This window comes from Rhinolophus sinicus, chromosome 3 (assembly GCF_057876585.1).
Source record: "Rhinolophus sinicus isolate RSI-liver-muscle chromosome 3, RSI-T2T, whole genome shotgun sequence".
NCBI lineage: Eukaryota > Metazoa > Chordata > Mammalia > Chiroptera > Rhinolophidae > Rhinolophus > Rhinolophus sinicus.
In genome coordinates this window covers 485,490-504,001 of record NC_142503.1, presented here as the reverse complement: position 1 = coordinate 504,001, position 18,512 = coordinate 485,490, and the positions used below count along the sequence as shown (strand labels likewise).

The 18,512-nt window shown below is 53.0% G+C and overlaps 1 protein-coding gene across 3 annotated transcripts; it reads right to left on the bottom strand.

Moving 5' to 3' along the window:
- Positions 1-1,195: 1,195 nt before the first annotated feature.
- On the bottom strand, positions 1,196-18,507 carry TRIP13 (thyroid hormone receptor interactor 13). 3 transcript variants are annotated; one of them, XM_019744580.3, is made up of 13 exons: positions 18,284-18,507; positions 17,286-17,451; positions 15,796-15,925; positions 15,069-15,124; positions 14,260-14,350; positions 12,930-13,002; positions 9,866-9,929; positions 9,020-9,106; positions 8,685-8,791; positions 5,794-5,947; positions 3,680-3,792; positions 2,421-2,490; positions 1,196-2,072 (listed from the first exon to the last, which is right to left on the bottom strand). In XM_019744580.3, exons 1-13 carry the CDS (start codon positions 18,373-18,375, stop codon positions 1,977-1,979), a joined length of 1,299 nt encoding a protein of 432 aa, XP_019600139.2. In that variant the 5' UTR covers positions 18,376-18,507; the 3' UTR covers positions 1,196-1,976. The 3 variants fall into 3 exon arrangements, with proteins under 3 accessions (XP_019600139.2, XP_074185246.1, XP_088652547.1); XM_074329145.2 differs by having other exon boundaries at positions 1,837-2,072; positions 17,301-17,451; XM_088796421.1 differs by lacking the exons at positions 8,685-8,791; positions 9,020-9,106; positions 9,866-9,929 and having other exon boundaries at positions 1,837-2,072.
- Between the last annotated feature and the right edge of the window lie 5 nt (positions 18,508-18,512).

The window sequence follows — 18,512 nt, the reverse complement described above, 5'->3', positions numbered from 1 at the left end:
CTCGTGGGCGTGGCAGCCCCACTGCATCCTGGCCCTGGGCCAGTGGGAGTAGCCAGCCACGCCCTGTGACGTGCATTTGGGGATTTTGGCTGCATCCCATCCCACAAAGTGCCCACCACAGCCTGGGCCAGGCCAGGAGCCAGGTACCGCATCTGGGCTTGGGGGCCCAGATGTGACCCCCACCTCATGCCTTGGCCTACCCATGTCAAGCAGGGGCCTCCCCTGGAAGGAAAGGTGGGTGTGAAGATGGCCGGCCCATGTTGTCGAGTGAGCTAGGTTCTGGGGAGGCACGAAGGGCCGAGAATACCTATGTTCCCATGCCCTGCTCCCCGTCACGCATGCCCAGATGTCCATATACATATTCACAGGCAGACACACGTGCACATACATGCACACAGACACCCCTGGCCTGGCTGGCCACCTCTGCTGACTAGTCTTTCCACCCTGGGGTCTCGGGGAGCCTTGTCCCACAGAGCGGTGCCGCCCTCTAGTGGCCCACGGGCAGTCACATCAGCCACACCCACAGAACAGAACCTCTGGAAGCCACTTTCTGGGAAATGTGTCTAGATGTGGTGGAGCCCCCACCCAGATCTCCTATCCTCAGCCCACAGGGCTCCAAGGCCCCACCCCATCTGTCCCCATCCCCGTCCCTCTCTCGGCTCTCTCCTCCCTGGTCTGTCTCCCTAACCGTGTGTCTCACCAGCCACAGAGCCTGTACTCTCCCTCTTCTCAGGGCCTTTCCTTCCACCTGGATATCCAGACATTGGGCATTTCAGCAGCAAACCTGTGAAATGAAGTTGTTTCACAGTCCTCAACTGCTTCAGCCCCAATACTGCAGCGTGGAGTGCCCCCCTCCTGCCCCAGTGCCCACAGACCCCATTTCAAGGTCTTCAGGAAACCGGAGCCAGGCTCTGGTCTCCAAGACAGGACTCATGAGATCTGCTTCTGCATCTGGCTGGAGCCAAGGATGACAGCTGGCACCGGGACGAAACCTGCATGTGCCACGACCTGGGGGGTCCTCCTCCGCCAGCCTGAGAACCCCTCCCCATGGCTGTGTGCAGCTCCCATGAAATGGGCACAGCTTCTTCTGTGCTTCTCCCTCAAAGCATAAAACAGGCTAAAAGTTAAGTAATCGTGTGAGCAATTCTTAAATAAAATTCAAAGCATTCGAGAGTGATAAGAGAAACAAAATGAGAACATTCTGGAAAAAGTTTAATACTTAAAAAGATGTAACAAAAGGTAAAATGTTCTTTAAAAATATGTATAAAACACTAATATGAAATTTATTTTAGCACGAGACAAAAGCAAACATAATATTCTAATACATAATTGGTGGAATATACCAATTATCAGCCAATTTATTTCACATCTGTGAACGTGACTCATTTGAGCTGTGATAATGCTGGTTATGAGGGGCGTTTCCACACACACGTTTCAACTGAACGCTGAGGGCTGCAGCTCTCCCACAGAGGACCATGTCTGACTACTGCATGGAACACTTTACCTAGAATTTTTTCTCGGTTTCTAGGACACAGGAATAGGTTTTCCTTATTCATGAAGTAGTCTTGGAGATGTGCGCTAAAGAAAACAAGCTCACGTCAGAGAGCAAATGCCGCCTTCTATCCTGAGTGACGTGTACATTTTTAATGCTACAATCAAATCCTTGTTTCCCTAACCATATTAATCATCTTTATTAAACAAAATTTGTCAGCATTTTGTGTCTGATCGACTGGCGGAAGGATGAAATAAAAACATCTAGACAGTTCTTTACAGACAATAGACCTTGAAGTACGACCCTTTCAGACAGTGAAAATGACAGGCCACGTGCCTTTAATGTGCATTGGAAGTATGTAAGTGCAACACACTTCCATCAATAACGCTTGGCTCTGCAGGCCCAGCCGTGTTATATGGAGATCTCCAGGGCAGTGTCGCTCACTGTGTTCACTATTTGAAAACCGCAGGTGGAGGAGCCCAGATCAAGTGCAAGAGGAAAGCTTCTTCCTGTCTTCAAACTGCTTGTCCACTGCCAGAGACAGGGCCTGGAGGAAGCCCTCAATGGTGACGGTGGGGGCCTGGAAGAATACACAGGCATTGTGGGGTGGCCCTCGCCCTTGGGGTGCCACTGGCTGCACCCATCCTACCCACGGTGCAGAGAACAGAGGGGACGACTCTGGGCAGCGGTTCCACAGCTGTCCTGTGTGAGTCAAGCCCAGCATGGCCACCTCCTCCCAAAGGGCTCAAGAGGGCCCCGCCGTTAAGGTCAACGCCTCCTACTGCCCAGGAGCCTGTCCCTTTGGAAATGGAGGAAAAGAAGGCAGACATCCCAACGGTGTTCAGTGTGACTCCCAGCGAGGTCACACCCTGCTGCAAGAGTGGGTGAGGAGGGTGCCCAGAGGCGAGGGTGGCTGCGGAACACTCACCTGGATGTACAGCGCGTGAGCCAGAAACGGGAGTTTTCTTAGGACACGGCCGCTGAGGCCCTCGCTCCTCCTGTGAACATAACCAAGTTTGGGGACGTCAGTCCGCACAAACAGTTGTGTGTCAGGGCTAGTTTCCCACCCCAGTCTCTGAATGTCCCTTCTCCCACGGCCTTTGGAGTGGGGCTGCTCTCCCTGAGTCCTCAGCTACCGTTCAGGTGGGACGGGGTCCCTGTTGCCCTGACATGTCACCCACAGGCGCCGCTGTGCTCAGGGACCGGATGCCCGCCTGCCTGAGAGTGCCAGGCACAGAGCTTGATGCGGTGGGCACGGCTCGCAGCACAGATTACCCAGGCAATTAGGCTGGTTCACGTCTTCAGTAACTTTTGTCCAAGGCTCTGAACTGCACCCCCGTCCCATTTCCACCACTTAAACCACTTCACCATATAATCCGAAAAAAAACACCTTTGAAAAATACCATTCTTCATGCTTTGTTCAAAAGCTTCCACGTGCCTCACGGTCTCAGAATAAAGTTCAGACTCGCTGGTCAGAACTCGGAAGCTGCCCCCTCAGCCCTCAGCGCCCCCAGTGCCATTACCTGCTCTTTGCAGTGCAACCCACCTGAGGTCCCTACACACACGGTGCCCATGACCTTCCCATTTTCTCTCCAGTTTATCCGAATTCAAACTGTCCTCTGAGACACTGCTCCATTTCCCACCCTCCCTTGACCCCCAATGTCACCAGAGGCCTTGAAAGCGCTACCAGCCCTGGGCCTCACACGCGTGCCAGAGACTCCCGGTGTTCACGTGCTACGCGTCTCTTGGCGCCCAGGGCAGGACCACACACGGTCTTTTCTTTCCCAAAGCACCAAGCATATAACCCTGCAGTTATTTCCTTTGCTAATTTAAGGAAAAGCTTCTCTTATTTTCTCCTTGCCAATTTGTAAACATTTAACAGATATTGCTTAAGAAATCATTAACGCACCAAGAAAACCTCAATTTGAACATCAGTCTGCAGATATAAGCGTAGCACTTTTTCCCATTAGCTGATGGCCCCTTCGGGAGGGCAGTGGACCTCCATCCTCTGGTCCAGGAACTCGGGGACGAGGGGGCTCCCCCAGCCTGTGTGTGATGACTCAGGACTCAACTTCCTTTCCTCTGACCCCCAAACCACTACCCAGATGGCTACAGTCAATTAAGACTACCCCATTACTGTAGTGAATGGACTTTTCTTGTTGGTTACAAAAACGAGGTCAATCGCACCTTGAAATTTCACTTAGAAGGAGGCTTAACTTCGACACGTTGTTTTCAATGAAGCCGATCATCTCCAGCTCACGGAGGGTCAGCAGCTGCTGGCGAGGGTATATGATCTGACACTGGGGACAGGGTGGGACGCACACGTCAGCAACAGGACAGCACTTAGTGAGCGAACACAAACCAAATCACGTCTCACAGAAACGCAAACAGAGAGCACTTCCCATGCACAGCCGACCAGGAAACAGGCTGGTTCCCCGCTCCCCTCGTGGGTGCGCGTGCACACCTGTCCCCACCCCACCCCACACGCTTCTTAAACAACACAAATAAAACACGTCTCAGAACCCAGCAGTGACCCAGTCTCCTCTGTGCTTTTGGCCAAAATGTGTCGTCACCGCATGTCCGGGCAGGAGTCCAGTTTGTTACTCGGTTTCAAGGACGTGTCACAAGCTAGATGGCAGAGTTGGGCCCGGGAGCCAGGACTTGACCTGCCTTTCAAGTAGGGTCTGTTTGCTGTTTGTAAGATAAGACCCTCACTCGGTGGAATGACAGACCCAGGAGCTGAGCCACCGTGTTCGCCATGCAGACCACATGACTGTACACTGGACACTCTTTGCCAGTCACCACACTGAACTGTCAGGCTGCCATGATGACCAAATGACCACTACTTAATGAATTCGGACATGAACTGTTTCGACTTGGGAACCCGGAGAGGAGAAAGCCCATGCTGGAGGTTTGATGAAGGTCATGGGTAAATTCAGAAGTTCGCGTTCGGTGTGTTGTGACTTTCCTGCCTGCCTCAGGCTCCCGGCTGCCCCTCCACTGACACACGCCGTCCAACATTAATTGAGTGAGCATGGCAGACGGCAGGCTCCTGACAGAGGACCACAGTCACATGCCTTCAGGACTGGCCAAATCTCCAAGGCAACATCGGAATGCCTTAACTTACCACAAGCTGTCTAGACACACGCTCAGCTCCCAGGAAGACTGTGCACTTGTAACCTTACCCAGCCCCGGGACTCACAGCACAAGTGTGAGCACGACACCACACTGAAGGCCCTCGGTGGCCTCCAGCTGGACCCGCCATCGCACTGGTTCCTGGGCAGCAACACTGCGGCACAACACTCTGCCTGTCACTTGGGACTTGCGTTAAAGCTCCCCAGGGCCCCGCTCCATCTCCCACGCCAGAAAGCAGGCCGGATGTGCACACCAGGCCAGCACGGCCCAGCTCCAAGACCAGTGCTGAGACCAGCTCCCGCCCCCGTCGCAGATGCTGTGCCATCCTTGTTGAGGATGCTGGGGCCCCAGGTCCACGGTGCCAGGTGGTGGCTGCAGGCTGGGGTCGTCGATCCCACCCCACCAGCAGTTACAATGACGCCATTACTGTGATCACCATGTCAACGCCCATTTGTGGGCTGGGATGGTTACCGCCCGTCCCCCGAGTGCCCGGAGCTCCTGGCACCAGGCACACGGCAGCTCCGTTAGACTGAGTTACAAGAGATTGACAGTGACCATCACCACACTCACTGCTGCTGTGCTCATGGCCATCGCTAAAACTCGTGACCAAAGGGACACAAACACTGCAACCGATGACAGCCTGTGAACTATGACCTCCAGTCAGAAGGAACTCCCTGTGAGCAATGACATCTAGTCAGGATGACCTCCCTGTGAACTAGACCTCCAGTCAGGATGACCTCCCCGTGAACTATGACCTCCAGTCAGGATGGCCTCCCTGTGAACTATGACCTGTGAACCAGGAACACTACTATTCTTTCCAGGGAGGAAACGGAAGCCCAGAGAGTGGGTCACTTGCAAAGGCTGTGAGAACCGGGCCAGGCTGGGAAGGCTGACCACAGCCCACCCCTCCCACTCATCACCTGCAGGGAGAGCAACTATCAGGGCGTGTGGTGACCGTTTTGTGCTCAAGGAAGCAAACACTGAGTCAGTGGCCGTAATTCTGTTAGTGCAACCTGCCCGATACAATAAACTGAAAATCTCAATCTAAAGGGTTAATGCCATGTCAAACGCCCTCATTCCATACTGGCCTATTATGCTATGCCAGGAATTGTGAAAACATAAGAAATCTACTGACTGATCAGTACAAAGAAAGAAAACCCTGGCACCTTCATCAGTTCTTCTAAACAGGACAGGTAGATTTTGAAGATGGCTGCTGCAGACGGCGGCCCGATGTACTGCCTGATGTCTGCACGGTCCACGAAAGCCACGTCGATCCTCTCCGTGATGTTGGAAGTGGTCAGAATCACCACGTTGGAGTGCCTGGAGGCAGAAGAGCAAGGACCGGTCACCCCATGCCTCAGTGACCTGACTATAGCCTCCCCTACACGGGGAGTGTCACATGCCCTTGAAGGTCCTGGGCGTTCAACCACCATCATTGGGCTGGGCGCACCCACTGTCCCAACGCCGGCCCGCAAGGCCTCCCATGGCCCTCACCCGAGCTACTGCCGAACCCCTCACTCCCATTAGGCTGTCCTGGCCACAGCACAACGTGCCAGGAACACTCTTGGGGCCTGTGCTCCATCTGCTCCTCTGCCTTCTGGAAAGCTCTCCTAGACTCCTGCTGACTGTTCCCTTGCCTCCTTCAACTGTGGTGAAGCTGCCATCTCTGTGGAGTGTCCCTGACCGCTCGGCTGGGACATGACTGCTCATCTCACAGGTCCCGTCACCCCAACACGGTGGAGCTGAATTATTTATCCCGAGTACCAGCCACTTCTCCGTTAGCTTCCAGGTTCCACAAGGCCACTGTCATTGCTCTGCTCAGCAACATGGGCTGGCACAGGGCCTGGTGGCTGTGGGCACAGGGCCCGCTGGTAGCACACAGGTGTGGCCGGGGACGCACCTGAGAGGGTGGGCTTCACCCGGACGCTGGCATGAGGAGTGCTGCCCTGTGGCAGGGCACACGGGTCCCAGGAGCCTGGGCAGAGCAGGGGAGCTGGCTGCTCAGCCCAGCAGCTGAGTGGGGACGCAGAGGGAGCCATGTGGCTGGAATCACGTCCCAGAGGGAGTTTGTTACAAAGCATCTGACCTGCATAGAGGCAGGCGTGCAAGGGTCACCCAGAGAGGGGCCTGAACCAGGGTATAACGCAACATGAGGCAAGGCAGGCGAGAGAAACCGGGCAAACACGTGTCTCTGCTGCTTCCCGAGTCCACACACCCAGCAACAGGAGGAGTGTCAGGGTGACATGTCCTGGCTTGAGTGGCGGGTGCACGATGCAGCCATCGTTGTCACGGGAACCCAGGAAGTTGGGGCTTCAGTGCAGAATGAGCAGCCTGGGAGCGTGTCTGACGTTTGCTCACGGTGGACACACAGGTCTGTGACTGGGACTCACCCACTTGGACCATGAGTAATGCCAGATGACAGAAAGCTGCGAACAGGCTGTGCAAGGGCCCCTGAAGAGACGGTGGGGAAACTCCGGCAGCAGAAACTGAGGTAGTCAGGAGTGAAGATGGAGGAAAACGCTGAGGGAAGTTCCAGGAAGAGAAAACTGAGCACTCGGCTGAGCACGGGGCAGAAACCAGACGGAGCAGCCAATCAGGGAGGGACAGAAGCAGCCCCAAGGAGGGGCTCCACGTCCCACGAGGCTCGCCTGCGGGAGGGCGGGAAGCAGGAGGCCCCTGCAGCTGAGTGCAGGAGACAAGCACACCTCCAAGAAGCCCGACATTCTCCACAGCCAACAGCGGCGAGGGCTGAGCCAACACACTGCTGAGCAGTGTGGTCACTGTCACTGCACATCCAACGAGCTGGCTTCTGGGCAACACTCGGGAGCCCTGGCACCCCGGGAGCAGACACCGGAGAACAAGCAGGATGCCGGGTGGTGGAGGGAGCGTGGATGTCCCGTGAAGAACAGCTGGGGTTCTGGTTCAGGCCGTCACTGCCCCAGGAGTCAGGTCTGTGGGGCTCGCTCCCTACAGCGGGAATGCTGGTGTCCTGAGCACAGGCCCTGGACCTGCATGGCTGGACGGTGCAGATGTGACACCTGGGTCCACGAAGGGCGAGCAGATGGCACTCCGCCCAGTGTCAGCACCTCAGCTGCAACACACACCATGGTGCTGGCACGTGGGGACAGAGCACCCACACTTCCTTTTATGCTGCTCAGCAGGGAGGGCATAAGTTTTCACCAGGCCCAAGGTCTGGTTCCCATTTTAATACTTTATAAAGTGCGTAAGTCCTAAAATGCAGTTAGTGTACGCCACTCAGAAGTGGACAAAGAGCCGACACTGCACGGCAGACGCATGTTTCATTAGGAGAAGTGGAGTAGGGCAGAAAGGTCTGTGACCCTCACACATCCTCTCTGCGACCTGTCACGTCACGTCACTGGGTGTCTGGTCCTTTACAGCCACACACTGCTTCACACCATTTCGGTGATGGTGGGTCCATGAGGTCACGATGCATTAGAAACACAGGTTTGCTGGCGATGCTGAGCAAAGGCTGGATCCGCCTACAGCGCTGACCTTACCGTTGGCTCTGGGTGGTCTGACTGGATGGGGAGGCTCAGGACGCTGTCCTCCCACCAGGCACCACTCGCGGCTGGGAGCCCGGGGTTGGCGAGGGAGCCAGAGGCGGCCCTGCACACGCTTGTGCTCAAGCTCATTTCCCTTCCGTTTCCCTCGTCTTCTTTATTATTTCTCATCTCAGGCTTATTTCCCTGGGTGTCTTTCCATCCCTCCTCTCCCACTCTCTCCCTTTTTCCTTCTTTCCCCCCAGAGCCCTGTCCAAACGTGTGTGCACGTGCACACACTTCACCTTCTACACCGTGTGCTCGCTGTGCCCTGGCTCTCGTTAGCTGCCCAAATACCATGTGTTCCAACTGCCTGCGGTCCTTGGTGCCCTCACGCGCTTCCAGGCTTGTGGCCCAGGAGCAGGAGGCTGCAGCACGCAGCCCAGGGGTGCAGTGGGCGGTGCCCTCCTGCCTCTGTCATGTTCACAGACGATGGATCACCTAGCAACGCATTTCTCAGAACGTATCCGTTGTTAAGCAGCACGTGACTGTATTACCTTTTAATCTGATCGATTTGGGTCAAGACGGCATTGACCACGCGGATGGCATCTGAAGGTTCGGTGCCCGCCCTGCAGGCATTGCGGGCAGCTGTGAGGCTCTCCACCTGTGGGGACGGAGCAATGGGTCAAAAATGACCGTGCCTGGCCCCACAGGGCAGCCACGAAACACATCCACTGAGAGAGTGAATGAACAAATGAGTGGGTGTGCAGGAGCCCGCCTGTGCCAGCTCAACATGTGGGGTGCCATGGAGGGCAGCGCGTGCCGACAGCGGCCGGGTAGCAGTGAGAGCTGACGCAGCCGGGATCCCCACTCCGCAGGTGGACACACCGACCTCATCAATCAGCACGAACACCAGAGCGTCCTTGTCATCGATCAGGTCCTGGATCTTCTGGAACATCTTAGTCACCAGCTTGCCACTCTGGAACCAACACACTCTTAGTGCTGCCAGGCACTCGTCACACTGCCTGGGGCACACATGCATCCACTGTCCCTGCCTGGCCCTGCTGACCCCAAGTGGCCCCACAAGCTCGGTCTCCTGATGGCCCTCGAAGAACTCCGAGTCCCAGAAGCCAGGCCTGCAGGGGAGGAGGTCCACCCAAAGCCCCGCCTCCCCGTCTCAGGTGCCAGGACGCCAAGACTTGAGTCAACACGCCTCCCTTCCAGGGCCACATGGCACACCTGTCTGCCTGCCTCTTACTGTCCCTTTCCCAGCTGTCCTTATACCAGCCATGAGATGGGTCACGGCTGCAAACATGTAAACTGGCCAGGCCACCCCTGATGGACACTCCCTGTCCCCACTCCCATCTGCCAGACGGGCCTGCTGACACAGCAGAATGCTTCAGAGGTCAGGGGCCCTCGTGATGTCACCTTGCCAAGCCCCCATTCACAGATGGTGGCATGAGGCTCAGAGCCCGAGGGCATTCTTAGGTGAGGGGTGCAGCCCAGGTCAGAACTTGGGGTCCCCTCCCTCCTCAGATAACACTGAATGTGCTGTCCCACCAGTCACGGGTTTACATGTGCCCCGGCTCTCGGGCCTCAGACCATTTCCACGTTACTGTTTAGCTGTGGAACTTTCCTCTGACCAGAAAGGAAGCCCCACAGAAAGTTTGCCTAATATACACGACACCTTTTCAACAACATGGTCGACAATCCAGAGAATTAGAATATTAATACTTACTTCTGAAAACCATTTAGAAAAGAGGCTGTGGCTGTTTATCTCAATTAACTGGCCATACCGGTACCTAGGATGATAAAAGAGTTAAGACACCCACTTCACGATTGGCCCCAGTTCTCCCACTGCCCTGCCTGCGGAAACTACTGACTTGTTCAATCGTTGTATCTACTGACAGCGAACTGATGGGTCAGGAAGCCTGCATGCTAAGTGTGAAAAATCTAACAGGACACAACCAAAAGTTCTAGTGGAAGCAAAGCAAGGTTTTTCACACTGAGTGATATCTTCACTTGAATTAAAGCAAGAGTACAACCCCTTTTATTTTTAACCTACTTGCAATTGACATTTCTACATTTAAAACGTATTATTGGTAGTAATCCAGCAAACAAATCAATATATAAACATCACAAGTTTAGACTGGAGCTGAACATTTTCTCTTCCTTCCACAAAACCCTCGAGTACGACGGCACAAAATCACTTACTGCTCTGAATGCTTGGACGACCTTAGCACACACTCATGGATGGAAGTCTAGCGCTAACACTCCCATCACGCAGGAGGTGGCCGAGACATCCGGACGCACTGAGTCCTCACTAGACTCAGACAGGGAACCAGACTGAGGCGGGAGAGAAGCCGGCTCCTAGGCCGTCTTCAGTTTTGTTCTTGTCAAAAGCCCACAGAAGAAAAATTACTGTCAAAAAGTATCATTGACTTTCCACTAAAAAAAGAGGAAAAGACCATTTACTAGTTGTTTACAAAAGAGAGAGAAGGGAGACAGACTCCCTAACGAAATAAAGATTGGATTGAATATTAAAGTTAATTATAAAGCATTTTGATTATTAAGGAAGCAACAAAGGTTTCGTGTGCTGTTTCTGAGCCACAAAATAAATACATTGTTTCCAGCTCTTGGTATGGTTACGTGTCACTTAATGATGGGATACGTTCTGAGAAATGTGTCGTCAGGAGATTTCATTGTTGTGAGAACATCAGTGACGGCCCAGCCCACTGCACGCCCGGGCTTCAGGCCTGTGCAGCACGTCACCACGTAAAACATCACGGGACTCAGTCCAGCACAGGATAGGATGTGATTACGAGATGGGGGAGGCTGCTGAGGCGTAACCCGCACACTGTGTCACAGCAAACTTCTCTCAGTAGAGGGTCCACTGTAAAGTGAGGATAAAAACTGAACACACACGCCAGTAGTGCAGCCGTGTATTGCCATTGTCAAGCAGTGCGCCCTGCACGTCACTGTATGTGCTGTTCCTTCATGCGATTGGCAGAGCAGTAGGTGTTTTCACCAGAAACACGCAGTAGGTTGGGTCACCACAAAGACGTGAGGGGTGCGGTGAAACAGCTGTGATGTCACCAGGCGGGAGGGTTTTTCACCTCCGTTGTAACCCTACAGGACCACCGTCGTATATGTGGTCTGTGGGTGACTGAAACATAGCATACGGTGCCTGACTGTACTGGGAAAAGTTCTATTTCTTGTAATAACATCTTCACTCTGCTGTTTTAGAAACCTGTCCCTAGAGATCTTTAAAACACAGGTGGCACTACAGTATGTTAAGATGAAGGCCAAGTCACTAAACATAAAATAAAGAGTTGAAATAAAGAAATTTTCCTATGTACAAATACAAGACATTTTGAAAAGAAAATATATTCAAAAGTAAACCTCACAGCATTTCCTTTTCTAAAGCCAAACTGGAGTAGCAGGTACCAGAATAACCCTTTGCCTTCATCAATTAGAAAACTGGACAAAATAAACGAAACGTCTGTAAAGGACACTGGCCAAGAGGCATCTGAGAACTGGGACCCGAGAGAAGGGAAATGAGGTGAGCTCTGCAGGCACCCTGTCTCTCTGCCTGGAGCACCGGGACATGACCCAGGAAGGGCACGGCCATCATACTAAGTGGAGGAGACAGAGGTCAGAGTTCAAAGAGCCTGAGGCAGCTGGAGGTTGCAGAGCAGAGTTCCAGAGCGGAGGGAGATTTTCAGGAATTAAGTGCCAGAAACCATCGCGGGGTCCCTCGAGTCTTTACTGAACAGTTGGACACATATGAGCAGGGAAAGCCATCAGGCTGTGCCCCTGTGTGAGCTGAACAGCAGGCTGGGCGTGTTCAAATTCCGGGTTGCCGGAGCAGAGAGTACTCATTATGCGTTCCTGGTGTCCAGCTGAGACTCCAGGCGGCCCCTAGAGGACACCTAGACCCCTCTCTAAGAAAGCTTAAAACTGACCCTCAAAAGGATCATACCAAATCGCAAATAACTGACATGCTACCAGAACACTTCAGGTAGGTAACTCAGACACTTCAAATCCCAACGTCCACATTAAAAGAAAATTATCTGAACATTAAAATGGCTATTACCCATTTGCTCAAGGATTTTAAGAAGAACACAATGAAAAGGGGAATGGAAAGTATAAAAGGAACCAAACAGAACCTCTGAGAAATATGCTCTCAGAAATGAAAATTTCATTGAATGGAATTAAAAGCAAAGTAGATACTGCAAAAAAGTCCAAAATGAAACAAAGAAAAATTCAAAACCCGGAGAAAAAAAAAGGCACATCAGTGGCCTGTGGGATAATATCAGACAGTCTAACATGTAAATAAATGGACTCCCAGAAAGGGGGGACAGGGAAATTAGTTGAGAAAACTAATTTCATCCAAATGTGATGAAACTACAAACCCAGAGGAGACTGAAACAGACAAGTGCACCATCAGAGGCTTGGCCACGCCTCTCCAGTAAGTGACAACAGACCAGGCCACCAGCATGGACGTCAAGTACCCTGAGCTGACACCCACGAGTCATCCCACCCACAGGAGCAGAAACACGTTCTCTGAGGTACATGTGCCACTCTCACCAGGACAGACATGTGCTGCTTACCAAACAAGTGTCCATAAACTTAAAAAGATCGAAATCGTAACTCAAGACGATGCTGATGACAGAGGAACTGGTTGATTTACACTGACAGACGGACCTGCTGTTTATGTAAAACGATTAACAAACAGAGACCGCTCCCACTGTTGTAAATGAAAGGCAGGGACCTTCCCCTCTCTCCAGTCACCAAGATACCTGCTCGAAAGTCGGATGGTCAGTTTCTGGGCCAGCGCTCGACACAGGGATGTTTTGCCAGTTCCCGGAGGACCTGCAGCAAAATTCAAGCACAGATGTGGGGAAGTCAGGGCTGTGACAAATTTCTGAAAACAGCAGCAATTGTCTTTTCCACAGAATACGAAAGAAGGAGCAGAGTTTTCGATGCTGTGAATGGTATTACGAGCGCTGCTTGCTAACTCACAAACAAGTCTGCTAGCAGCGTTTAAGTGCCATGCAATATCACCAATGCACTTTACAAGTCTCTCCCTCTCTCTTCCAGTTTGAACTCGTGTCTCTGGTCTTAGCTTCCACTGCTCAACAAAGTCCCACCTCTGGGCCAAGGGCCGCTCAGCTCTGAGTGCTGCATTTCCCAGCTTCCCCGACACCCTCGTCATCGCCACATGTCCCGTGAAATCCAGGCCTTCAGGCACTTTTCGCAAGCCCCATACACCTTTGCTGACAACACCAGGACTCGAGCCCTGAAGCGTGCTGCCTGCGGCCCACAGCAGCACCGCCTTCCTGGCTCTCTCTACCAGGGCCTGCACCCACACTAATCGAGCGGCAAAGTGAGGGCCTTGTGTGTACAGCTTCTTGCTATGTCACCTACAACGCCTTGCATCTAACAGAAAATGCTGACACGTTCAACTGAGTTTCTGCAAGCATTTTCAGTAATCAAAAAGGGGACATGTAACAAATTCTAAATGGAAAATAATTTATTTCACTTATTGAAATAGCTACTGATCGCCTACTCTGAATCTGGTATCAAGACAAGGTACCGGGGTATCTACTATTTAAAAGATACCTTTTTTAAGATTGCATATAAGCATTTACACCATCTTAACTGGTATAAAGAAGCTAGGTACTCTGAGTTCCTACCTCACTATAATTTGTGTATCCTAGATTCCTTTCCATCCAGTGACGTTAAGAAAAACACCCACGCTCTTCCTCTGAGAACACTCAGACAGAACTTCTGTGAAGTGGGGTTTCTGCAGTTTACGACTCAAAGTGAAGCTCTAAGAAAGCTACAAAGAAATACACGGCAATTTCTACCCCAAGGAGTTTATGGTCAGTTGAGGCAATAAGAGAATTCACCAAAAAGTTTAGTAATACTGGAAAAGTCACAGGGCAGTAATCGGATGGCGGCCAATGAAGGGTCAGGTAGCAAACGCACAGACAGGGGCTGCACTGGCTTCGGGGACAAGGAGCACTCGAGGACAACTGTGGCCCCCACCACAGGAGCGCAGTGACTCCTCGCAGACGGACAGAGCTATGAACAACGCTGACGCCACACACAGCCCCGCGCCGTTACCGTGGAGTAGCACCACCCGGTTCCATGTGATCAGATTGCTGTCCACGTTCTTGTCTGAAAACAGTAACGCTGTCATCACGTAATCGAGGAGCTGAGTGGAGAAAGGAAAATACAGATACAGGTGCCGACAGGCAGAGGCTGCCACCAAACGCGCTGCCACGTGAGCGGCAGGGAAGGAGCGCGGTGGCTCCACGTGGCTGCCGTGCCAGTCGCTTCCTGCACACCTCACAAGCTTTCACTGCAGAACGCTAACGCAAGACAAAGAGGGCACGTGCTGATTATTACCGCGAGTGGAAAGGAGGAACACGGCCTTTTTCTGTAAAATGCCAGCATCGCACACAATGACGATGGGACTGTTCAAGAAGGGGGACGCCTCTTCCTTGGGGCCAACACCCGTAGCACACTTACTACAAGATGCCAGCAGCCAGGACTCCCTGGGCTCAGGGTGGCTTCCCAGAGCAGACGGGGGCCAGAGGAATGGGGTACGGACTTCGAGTATCCCCACATCGTGCTCGCTGAATCCCGCCCACCTGTCTGCCCACACTCTGCCCCTCAGCCCCCGGGGGTGCCTAGGAGTAAAACCCAACAGAAGCTGTCGTCACCTTCTGCACCCCTCTTCCCCCTCAGGAGACGCCCCAGAGACCAACTCCACTTGGGAGCAACCCTAGGGAACAGACACGCAGGACGCAGGCTGCTGGCGGGCAGCGGTTCCCAAAAGCCCATTTGTGTCACAGGGCTCCCCGGTGCTGGAGACCAACACTATAGCGATTCTACTACAAATGGGCCTTCTGGGAAAACGGGCAACTTACATGAGATTTGACTTCCACATCATACACCAGGCTGTCCCACAGCCCATGGAATTCCGCTGAGAAAAAGACAAAAACCTAACTTAAGGAAAGCATTACACCGACCGGCTAGAAATGCCAAACCACCGATGTGCGCTCCACTGCGCCACACGTGGCATGCTAAGATTCTGATTACAGGGATGGTAATTTTTTAAAGACGCAAAATAAACACAAGTGACGTAGGACTTCTGACCGATAATTAACTGGGGAAGAGTAACCTTTTTGTCATCATTATGCACAACTGTCTTCTCTGGATCTGCGCTATGACATGGCCCACCACTCTCCCCACAAGCCAACACTTGGGCGAGGCAGAGTGGCAGGTCTAGTCCAGCCGTGAGGACATCGGCATAAAACCTGATGAGTGAATTAACCCCAGGACTCTGCCTGCGAGAACCCATCAGCAAGTCTCTGGAGAAGCACCAAGAAGAAGGTCGGGGGGAGGAGTGGTCCGGCAGGACGGACCCACTGGGCAGCAAAGAGCAAGGTTGCATTCTATCTGCAAGGACCCGTCCAAAGGAATTCCCACTTTCCTCTGCTGTGATCTACTTTCCATTTCAGAAGCGCTAAAACACCCTAAAACCCTACAAAACAATGGCCATTTCCTTGGCTAACCCACTTGGCACGCCTCGGTGTGCCATGCTCTGACCTCGTGGGCTCAGCACACTGCCCCCACGGTCACTGTCACAAGTACCTGCGGGCAGAAGCCAATGATTTGCCGCAGTTATACTTTCTGTCTCTTCCTCCAGGTTCTCACTGCTGGGACCATCTTCATTCAGCTGGAAGGTGTGAAGGGCAATAGTGCACGTGCTCAAGTCGATGGGCTGTGAGCAGGAGAAACCAAACAAACACGTACACACGGAAAATAACTCGCTTTTAATTCCAGCTATAAAAATTAGGTGTCAAAGTCCAAAAATAAAGATTGAATGTACAGAATGTTAAAGACCAGTTTTTAGATTAGATGAAAGACTATGATTGTATTTCAGATTTACTATTAGTTCGTTTTAAAATGTGTACCCCTCCCTCCCCTTTTGGGGTCCTACAACAACTTTATTGTTTTTGTAATTACAAAAGTCAACACACACTTGTTGAAAAAATGCAAATATAGAAGAATGTAAGTTCCCTACATCCAACCTCATAGATATTAGTCTCAAACACACTCACACGCATTTGACCAAAAAGCGATTCTACCACTCAGTTTTCTAACTGTGCTTTTCCCACTTAGTACTAGAGCATAGAGACATTTCTATGCCAGTACGGTAGATAGAAACCTCATTCTTTGTCATGGTTATTTCATCATATTTGGTGTGAATGTGTCAGATTTGTTCAGACATCTCTGATAATTAAAATATTTCAAATTGTCAATTATTGTTGACAATAATTATCTGTTAAGACAAACTTCTTCAGAAATGAGAACATTAAAATGTTTCGTGGTGAGCACCCAGGCCCCCCAGTTACGCTGTGCTACTCTGTCCTTCCACAAGTGTCGGAAAGCTCCCTGGTTCCCCGCAGGCTGGCCAAAATCAAGTACAGTAACATCACATCTCGGTGTGGATAAAACTCCGAGAACGCCACAAATGTTAGTCCTAATATAAGAGGGAGGTCCACCTCGTTGAAGAAATGTCAGTGCCATATCAATTCTTCCAAACTGATTCCTTCTAAGACAGAAACTACAGGCACACTGTCCCAAAGCCGACATGTTGGGCTGTTTCTACAATAGTGACAGAGCTGCCCCACTCAGCCACACGCCCACACAAAGCCCCTCTCAGCTCCCACACACGAACTCTGTAAGCAGAGGGGTATGAATTCTGCTGGACCAGGGGAAGCGCCGAGAAGGCCAGCCCACCCCCCCTCTCTGTTGTCCCATACCTCCCACGGCCTCCCACACGCTGAGCGCTCCATACATGTTGCTGACGGAAAGCATGAGACAGGAGGCACGCAGGCTGAGCAGGGCAGCCCACCGTGCGAGTCCCGGGTTTCCGGTGTGCCTCCCGACTGCACTGGTCGAGGCTGACACAGGGGCCATGTCTACTCCCAGCCAGCCAGTGCTTTGATCGGCAAACCGACACACGAGTAAACCAGTCTGACATACACCGACCACAGCAGCAAGCTGCCATGCATGGTACCGATTCTGGACTCAGCTAACGGTTAACCAGATCCCGGTACTGGGAATTAGTAACTTACCTGTGGGTCTCTCACCTTCAATTCTGTGTCAACAATAGAAACAGACTGCAGATTTCTGGTCAGAAAAGGGTCATCAAACTCAGTCCACGTGTAATCACCAAACACAATATTGTGTCTGTTAAGTAGCTTTCTCACACTCAGTTTTATATCTTCTTTTTTTGCCGTGCTAAGCAAACAAAACACACAGATCAGTTCTAAGTTAGAAAACAAGACTGTAACAATCATTTTAAAGAAATAATCAGGGCAGACACTTGAAAGTGCAGTAGTTAAGAGTCCTTAAGAGTACAGGAGGGAGGGGCCGCCTGGTGACCAAACCTGGAGCCACGGCTTGCCTGCCAGCTGTTCGCCCTCAGGCAGTGGCCCCAGGACCCCGAGCCCCGGCTCGGCTCCCCGTTAGATGAGGGGCATTAGCGGCAGGAGTTCTTGCTACACTGAGCTGCGATGCAGATCAGTGAACCCGTTCTAAGCGTTTAGGAACAAAGCACTCAATGAACGCTGACTATTCCTATCATTAACGAGACGGAACTTCTCTAGCTGTGGGCTCAGGTTACGAGTCTGCATTTTAACAAGCGCTCCAGGCCTGGGACTCACGCCGAGGCGTTCGCGGCCCCGCTCGGCCCGCCAACCCCCGACCGGTTCCGAGCCCGCACCGAGGAGCGTGGCCACCACGCTGCGCCCGCCCGCGGCCCCGCTCAGCGGGACATTCTGCTCACAGCCCGAGGCCGGCCCGCCTGCGGGGCTGTGAAGCCCACGGCACCGCCCCAGGCGCCTTCCTCTGGACGCCAGCCTCGCCGGACCCGTCGCCAGGTCGCTAGTGGGGGGTTGGCCCGCGCGGCCGGGCACCAGGCCGGGGGACCGGGCACGACGGAAGGGCCTGAGAAACGCTGGCTCCCAGGGCCACACCGCTCTGCCCCAGCCCGGGAGCCCCGCGAAAGTGGCCCGTGCCAGCCTCCGGGGGCCCGGCGGCCTCCGCGGGCGCCGCTCGGGGTCGGGCGCACCTGCCGCTCCGCTGGTGCACTTCCACGTGGACCGTCGGCGCCTCCGCCACGCAGGGCAGCGCCTGCTTCAGGTCGCCCGCCGCCTGCTCCATGGCGCCGCCGCAGGGAACTCCGGGGACCCGGTCGGAGCGAGGCGGCCCCGGCCTCACGCCGCGCCCCGTCGCCACAGCCTCCTAAGCGCCCGCCGGCCCCGCCCGCGGTTTGAATCGGCCGCGAGCAGCTCGGCGAA

What these genes read in the sequence shown, in the direction of transcription:
- TRIP13 (XM_019744580.3), bottom strand. Translation starts at nt 18,375, where the DNA reads ATGGAGCAGGCGGCGGGCGACCTGAAGCAGGCGCTGCCCTGCGTGGCG. An exon ending in TGTTCGTGCTGATTGATGAG is followed by an intron (nt 8,792 to 9,019) that starts GTCGGTGTGTCC and finishes CCGTCCCCACAG; the next exon opens with GTGGAGAGCCTCACAGCTGC. An exon ending in CAAATCGATCAGATTAAAAG is followed by an intron (nt 5,948 to 8,684) that starts GTAATACAGTCA and finishes TTCTGCCTCCAG; the next exon opens with GCACTCCAACGTGGTGATTC.